At 42.3% G+C, this 7,960-nt stretch overlaps 1 protein-coding gene across 1 annotated transcript; it reads left to right on the forward strand.

Annotated features, from left to right (window-relative positions):
- Positions 1-379: 379 nt before the first annotated feature.
- On the forward strand, positions 380-5,314 carry LOC112256353 (cyclin-A2). The gene is made up of 9 exons (XM_024429540.2): positions 380-589; positions 734-997; positions 1,389-1,638; positions 1,767-1,867; positions 1,974-2,197; positions 2,373-2,577; positions 2,659-2,772; positions 3,527-3,660; positions 4,600-5,314. Exons 2-9 carry the CDS (start codon positions 782-784, stop codon positions 4,649-4,651), a joined length of 1,296 nt encoding a protein of 431 aa, XP_024285308.1. The 5' UTR covers positions 380-589; positions 734-781; the 3' UTR covers positions 4,652-5,314.
- Positions 5,315-7,960: the final 2,646 nt, after the last annotated feature.

A 7,960-nucleotide genomic window follows, 5' to 3' on the forward strand; every position in this document is an offset into this window, starting at 1 on the left:
ACCCTGGTCTCAATGGTAACTCCCTGTTTAAATAAAGGTTCAAATAAAAAAATATAAAATAGAGTATTTAAATATATCAAATGTTCAATCATTTGTGGTTCATTTGTCATGGGGGGGTTGTCTACTCTGTATAACATAAGTGAGTGTAACAATACTTTGAGATGCTCTCAGAGAGATCGTAATTGTTTATACAATATTATATGAATTACAGTGATAAAAAATCGGCCTTTGAGTATTCATTTTCAGGTTGTCCCGCCTGACAAAAGTGTACACCGAAATCTCAACGGCTGTGCATTCGCGGCATTCGCGGACACAGGGAATCTGAGTTCTATCAGCCGCCGTAGCTTCGTGACGTACTTTCGCATTCGGCTCTGATTGGCCGTTTCAATGGTCGCGGGCTACTTGAATTGAGAAAAAGCAGCATATCGCTAGCTGCATGTTCTGAGAAACAAGGGACTTGGTCTAGTTAGCAGTTATAACATTTTCTCAAACCGAATGGCCAGCTAATGTTGTGTTTCCATGTAGAGGATTTTGTTGCGTCAACGGTCCAGATAGGGTTTCAAATTTGCAGCGCCGACTTTTGCTAACGGTACGTTGCCATCTCAACACGAGACTTGTGCGATAACTAGCTAACCTAGCCTCTAGTTCTAAGCTCATTTGTAAATCCAGTTTATATTTTATTTACCATCAAGGTTCTGTTTAATCTTCTGTGACAAATTGCACGTATCTGCAGTGACTTGTTTGACGTCAGTGAGCCACGAACGGTGGAACATAGGCTAACATGTCAGGATCAACCCAAGGACAAGGAAGCGCAGTTGATGTTCCACTGCCAGAATACCAAAACCAAGAAAATATGCTGTCCGGACTGAGGGGTACAATCAAAAACCGTGTGGACAACCAGGAGAACATTGTCCCAAAAGCGCCACAGAGAACTGTCCTGGGAGCCTTGCAAAACAACAAACGCAGCAAACCTCAAACTCTGCGCGGCACAAAACAGGTTGGTAACTTGCTAACTAGCTACTAGCCAGCCAACACCATATACTTACAGATTTGTAGACTAGCTAGCTAACAGCAGTAGCATGCAGATTGAGCCTGGTGGCTAGCTAATTTGCTACATTTAGGGAAACACTTTTTAAAGTTAATATTTTCACTACCAAGCTATTTTATTTACATTTTACTGAGTATTTGTGTCTAGAAATGTTGGGTAGGTTTACTTCCAACTAACGTTAGTCCGCCATTTTATGCTGTCAGTCTCCTCTTCTGCTCATTGGAATGGCCTATTTGCATTCTCAAACACAATTCTTGTCCATCAAATGTATTAATTTTACTTTAGAAACCATGAGCATGGAAATAATTGTCTGCTCTTTGAAATGATCTGTTTATTTCAGGTGCTATCCTGTGAAAATGAAGTACCCAAAAGTTATGCAGACAAGCTGGGCAGCAAGCAACCAGCTTTCCAGATTCATGTGGATGAGCCTGATAGTGCCTGCTCCAAGAAACAGGTGTCCCTCAAGGCCAAGCCCTCCACAGAGATTCCCTCCCTGACACTGAACCCAACAGTTACCCTTCTCAGGCAGCCTCTCTCCTCTCTTGATATACCAGGAACATGTGTATCTAACATGAATGTTAGTTTTGACGGTGAGTGATCCAATCAGACTTTATATATCCCCTAACTTATTTAGCCTTTTAACTCTGAACATGGTGTTGTCTCAATATGGATTAGAAAGTCAAACATTTTCCAATTGTCTTGATATATATCTACACAGATTCTCCCATGGATATGTCGGTTATTGAAGGCGACGAGAAGCCAGTGAACGTGGCAACTGAGTATGCTGCAGAAATACACACGTATCTTAGAGAAATGGAGGTGAGCAAACTTGCGCGTGCAGTCATTTTTCAGTTGGCGCTGAAATAACTGACCTGTAACTATAGAGTATTGTGGATACCCTTTGTCTTTGGACTCTTGTCCTTAGGTTAAGTCCAGACCAAAAGCGGGCTACATGAAAAAACAGCCAGACATCACCAACAGCATGCGGGCCATCCTCGTTGACTGGCTGGTGGAGGTTGGAGAGGAGTACAAGCTCCAGAACGAGACGCTGTACCTTGCCGTGAACTACATCGACCGTTTCCTGTCTTCCATGTCAGTCCTGCGGGGGAAGCTGCAGTTGGTCGGGACCGCTGCAATGCTGTTGGCTTCGTAAGTGTTGTAGACTCCTCCTCAGCATTATTAAAGGGACTTTGTGTCTCAAAGGTGTGCAGAGTGGACTTAGTTTTTGCTTTTTGTTGTGTAGCGCTCACTTGATGTATTAGCTCTCTGTCTCAAATGAATGGAAAAGATTGCCACCAACATACACACGTTTTCATTAATGCAGGAAATTTGAAGAGATCTATCCCCCGGAGGTCGCAGAGTTTGTTTACATCACGGATGACACCTACACGAAGAAGCAAGTGTTGCGAATGGAGCATCTGGTGCTGAAAGTGCTCTCCTTTGATCTTGCCTCTCCCACCATCAACCAGTTTCTCACGCAGTACTTTCTCACCCAGCCAGTCAGCAGCCAGGTGGAGAGCTTGTCAATGGTGAGCAGAGCACACATTGTGGTGTTCACATCTGGAAATTTAAGTTGAAAATGTGGTTTTATTGTTCTATGTTTGTCTTAGTTCCTAGGGGAGCTCAGTCTAGTTGACTCGGACCCATTCCTGAAATACTTCCCTTCTCAGACTTCTGCTGCCGCTTTAGTTTTGGCAAATCACACAGTAACAGGAGGCTCATGGGTAAGTTTGCAATGCCACAGTAAGTGTTTCAACGGGGTAGGAGTTTCCTTGGCCTTCTGGTTTGGCCACCATGCCCCCATTCAAAATAGGGCAACAACATATAGTGTCTTCAACAGGTCTTGGCCGCAATGCAGTAGGCCAGGATTTAGTAGCTAGTGCTAACAGGAAATCCCTCCCTGCAGTAACTGCCACGGGCACTCACTGGCTTTTGAAGAAGCATTCACAATTTAAAAAAATCTCCTTTATATGCAAGGCTTCACAGTAATAATCAGGCCTTTTTTGATGCTCAATGATGCTTTGGCCAATTTGGTGTCACTGAAGGTTAAGTGCCCTTGTTCTATACCCTGACTTGGCACATACAAAACATTATTTCCAACTGTCAGTAAAGTCAGTGCTCTATTAAGTCTGTTTTTTAAAGTTAATTGTTTGATAGGTAGGCGATACCCTAGTTGACAGGTTTACACCATCTCTAATCCCCCCCCTGCTGCCCTTGTGTTTATGATCCTCAGCCTCATCCCTGACACGCAATCTCTTGCTTGTATTTGAATATTCTTAACAGTTAAACCTAAATTTTTCCTTATACTGCTGTAGTGTGAGATTGTCTTACCCTGAAGAGACTGCTAGCCTGTGGAATGAGAGTTTGCAATTGATAAACTGTTTCTCCCAAACTCAAATGACAACTTGTCTTTGCCCTAAAACAAATACATTTGCAGTGCCATTTTTAAATTCCTTTTTCCTGACTTTTTTTTATTAGTCAAAGTCTCTGGCAGAGGTGACTGGCTACTCTTTAGAAGACCTGATGCCTTGCATAGAGGATCTGCACCAAATGTATCTCAACACTGCTACGCATGCACAGCAGTCAGTACGGGAGAAGTACAAGGGTGCAAAGTAAGTGATTTCAAAATTCTTAAATTGTTCATGACTCACTAGTCGTCACCGTAATCCACTGTATATACCAAATTTGGCATATTTTGCTAATGTTAACAACCAATTAGTATCTCGTTCATTTGATGCTAATCTATACTGACCAAAAATATAAACGCAACAATTAACGACTTTACTGAGTTACAGTTCATATAAGGAAATCAGTCAATTGAAATAAATTTGGTCCATAATTTATGGCTTTCACGTGACTGGGCAGGGGTGCAACGATGCCACCCATCGGGAAGCTAGGCCCAACCAATCAGATGTAGTTTTCCCATCAAACAGTTTATTAGACAAATTTTCATCAGCAGTCTTGGTGGCTGGTCTCAGATGATCCCCCAGGTGAAGAAGTTGGATGTGGAGGTTCTGGGCTGGTGTAGTTACGTGGTCTGCGGTTGTGAGGCCTATTGGCTGTACTGCCAAAATCTCAAATTATGTTGGAGGTGACTTACGGTAGAAAAATTAACATTCACTTTTCTGGCTCTGGTGGACAACCCTGCAGTCAGCGTGCCAATTGCACCCTCCCTCAACTTGAGACATTTGTGGCATTGTGTTGTGACAACGGCACATTTGTCACCTTTTGTTCCAGTACTGTCTAATGATCATGCTGTTTAATCAGCCTCTTGATATGCCCCACCTGTCAGGTGGATGGATTATCTTGGCAAATGAGAAATTTGAGAGATGTATTTACGTGTGTCTAGAACATTTCTGGGCTCTTTCAGCTCATGAAACATGGGACAAACACTACACATGTTGCGTTTTATATTTTTGTTCAGTATAAAATGTCCAGTAAGCTTACGTGCTTGGTAACCACTTAATATGTTAATTTTACAGATTTCTATTAGATTGAACATGACTGATTAGTGTTGGTTTTCCTACCATATTGTGTTTCTCGTTGTCCAGGTACCAAGAGGTCTCTCTCATCGAGCCCCCAGAGAAGTTGTCATTGAATTGACTTTCCTTTGCTCACCAATGCTGAGAACAGGTTTAATCTTTTTTTTCATGCACATTTTAATCTTTTTTTTTTACATGACATCTTGCCAAAATGTCTAACTGAACCATGGCAGCAATCTTTTGCAGCTTTGGGCACAATTTAGTGATCTTTTATGTATTTTTATATGTACAATCCTGTAGGATTGTCTTTTATGCTTGATGCAACCCTGAGCTTTAATGTAGTTAATCAAGCAATGTCATCTGTCGGTCTCTTCTCACTAGACAAATGTGTTCAGTGGTTTTTAACTGTTAGAAAGCTGTACAGATGCATCTTTCAGTCTGCATTCTTGTAATAAAACGTCAGCTTATTTTTCCCTCTCAAACACATGCTTGTGAATATTTCCTGACATCTTTCCCGGACTAGCTGTCTTGGTTTTCTGATTACTTGATATTTTATATGGGTGCTGTGGATTTTTTTTTTTTTTATAGCACATTCTGCTCAATGGTATTCTAGCCAAAGTTGGACACTGAAGTCTAGTTTGGTTCAACATTCCGCAGAACGGTGCCTTATTTTATTTTTACTTTTTTTAACCACTTGCCTCATTCAAAGGGGAGGGAGTTCACTTGTTATCAATCAAGGCATCTGTGCTGTAAAATATCTTGTAAATAAATTCCATTACTTCAAGACCCTCTTACTCCTTCCCTTCTATTTAAATTGTTTTATTTCATGCATGTTGGAGCTCTGCCTAAGATTTTCACTGTACTCGGCAATCACACCTGCAACGCTCTGACTTACATTGCAGGTGTCTTCATACAGTTGAGCTATGGAATAATTTCGATTGTAAAATGGTAATTGTCCATTTGGTCTGATTTTCACATTTCCAAATGCCTAAACAAACTTAATACAAGTTTGGAAAATCTCAAATTAAATCAGTCTTATCAAGAAGCTGAACTTGTGTCCAATACTTATTGCTTTTATTGGTCTTCCAACATGTGGGAGGAAATGTGCGATAGCAGCTCTAACTGCAACGTGAATGGGCTGTGTTCAGTGGCCTATAGAGTACCACATTATCAGTCATAAAACCTTGCAGTCAAACAAGGTATTGGTTCCAATTGTTTTTCCACTTTTCCCATAGGGGATTTTAGGAACTTCAAGGGCTCTGTTTCATGTAGGTTTACCCTGGTGTGATGGGATAACAGTGTAATGTGACTTGTCAATATATTCACTTGCAATCCCCGCTCCTCCCCAAAATGCTCATGTGGCTACAAAAAAAAACCCTACAAACGCCATGATCTGGACGAGACAGCCGAATTGAGTCAAATGTAGACCTTCGGATTAACTTTAAAATTGATTACATTATAGGTTCAGTTCCTTTGAACTGTCTTGTGCAAATTTATTCAACCTTTTTTTTAGGGAAGGTGTCCGCTAGAGATTTCTAGTCGCTCATATCTATTGATGTTTAATTTGCATTTTAGAGTCTGGGTGAATAGACAAGGTGACTTCATTTTTTTTTTTGGTTCAGAGTTAATCAATTTGTCACATGAGCTGACCACAATGCTTATTTGCAAGCCCTTAACCAAAAATGCAGGTTAATTTAAAGGAGTAATAAATACTGAGGCTATATACAGGAGAGTACTGTCAATGTGCGGGGGAACTGACTGCAAGGATAAAGTATAGCAGCAGTGTAAAATGGGAGGGGGGACAATGCTAACCGTCTGGGTAGCCATTTGATTTGCTGTTCAGGAGTCTCATGGCTTGGGGGTAGAAGCTGTTAAAGCCTTTTGGACTTAGACTTGGTGCCCCAGTACCTCTTGCTGTCTCCTGAGGGGAAATAGGTGTTGTGGTGCCCTCTTCACAACTGTCTTGGTGTGTTTGAACCATGATAGTTTGGATGCCAAGGAACTTAAAACTCTCAACCTGCTCCACTACAGCCTTGATTTAGAACCAGTGTACAGGAGGGGACTGATGACGCACCCTAGAGGTTACCCTGTGTTGAGGATCAGCGTGGCAGATGTGTTACCTACCCTTACCACCTGGGGGTGGCCCGTCAGTAAGCTCAAGATCCAGTTGCAGATGGAGGTGTTTAGTTTCAGGGTCCTTAGCTTAGTGATGAGCTTTGAGGGAACTATGGTGTTGAATGCTGAGCTGTCGTCAATGAACAGCATTCTCACAGGTGTTCCTTTTGTCCAGGTATGGAGTGCAATAAAGATGGCATAAAGCACTTCATGGCTACAGACGTGAGTGCTACGCGTTTAGTAGTCATATAGGCAGGTTACTGAAGTCCCTGTGCCCAAGAACACTGGTGGTCTACTTGAAACATGTTGGTATTAGACTCGATCAGGGAGATGTTGAAAATGTAATTGAAAACACTTGCCAGTTGGTCAGCGCATGCTCGGGGTACACATCCTGGTAATCCGTCTGGCCCTGCGGCCTTGAATGTGAATGTTGACCTGTTTAAAGGTCTTACTCATATTGGTTACGGAGAGTGCGATCACAGTCGTCCGTAGCAGCTGATCCGCTCGTGCATGCTTGTTGCTTGCCTTGAAGCTTGCCTTCGCTTGTCTGGTAGGGTCGTCCCACTGGGCAGCTCTCAGCTGTGCTTCCCTTTGTAGTCTGTAATAGTTTGCAAGCCCTGCCACATCCGACAAGCGTCGGAGCCGGTGTATTACGATTCCATCTTAGTCCTTTATTGACGCTTTGCCTGTTTGTAGCTTAATATCGGCGCCATCCTACCACTTCCGTATTGATTTGCCAAATGGAGGGCAAGGGAGAGCTTTGTACATGTCTCCGTGTGGCGTAATGGTGGTCTAGCGTTTATTTTTTTTCCTCTAGTTGGTAATATAAAATGCTGATAGAAATGTAACGGATGTAAGTTTCCCTGCATTAAAAGTCCCCGACCACTAGGCGCGCCGCCTCGAGCATTTTCTTGTTTGCTTATGGCTTTATGCAGCTCGTTGAGTATGGTCTTAGTGCCAGCATCGGTTTGTGCTGGTAAATAGACAACTACGAAGAATGTAGATAAACTCTCTTGGTAAATAGTTTGCAGGTGAGAACACCACCCATTTTGCTCCCCAGATCTTCTAATTTGTGAAGTGTGAAAGTTTCTCATCACAATTTGTGGGTGGCATTAGTCGAATGTGTAAGTATGCTATGTCTTGTTTTGGCCTCATGGTGGGAGCAGAGCACTATTGCTCCCAATTGCCTTCAGATTTAGGAAATGTACACTTTCCCTACACACTTCTCATTAGTTGATATTCAGATGTACCTTTATGCAGGTGTGTAATGGGCTTTGCCGGTGTTATTCCCTTGTGCGCACTGATTTAAATTGAA

This window comes from Oncorhynchus tshawytscha, linkage group LG08 (assembly GCF_018296145.1).
Source record: "Oncorhynchus tshawytscha isolate Ot180627B linkage group LG08, Otsh_v2.0, whole genome shotgun sequence".
NCBI classification, from domain to species: domain Eukaryota; kingdom Metazoa; phylum Chordata; class Actinopteri; order Salmoniformes; family Salmonidae; genus Oncorhynchus; species Oncorhynchus tshawytscha.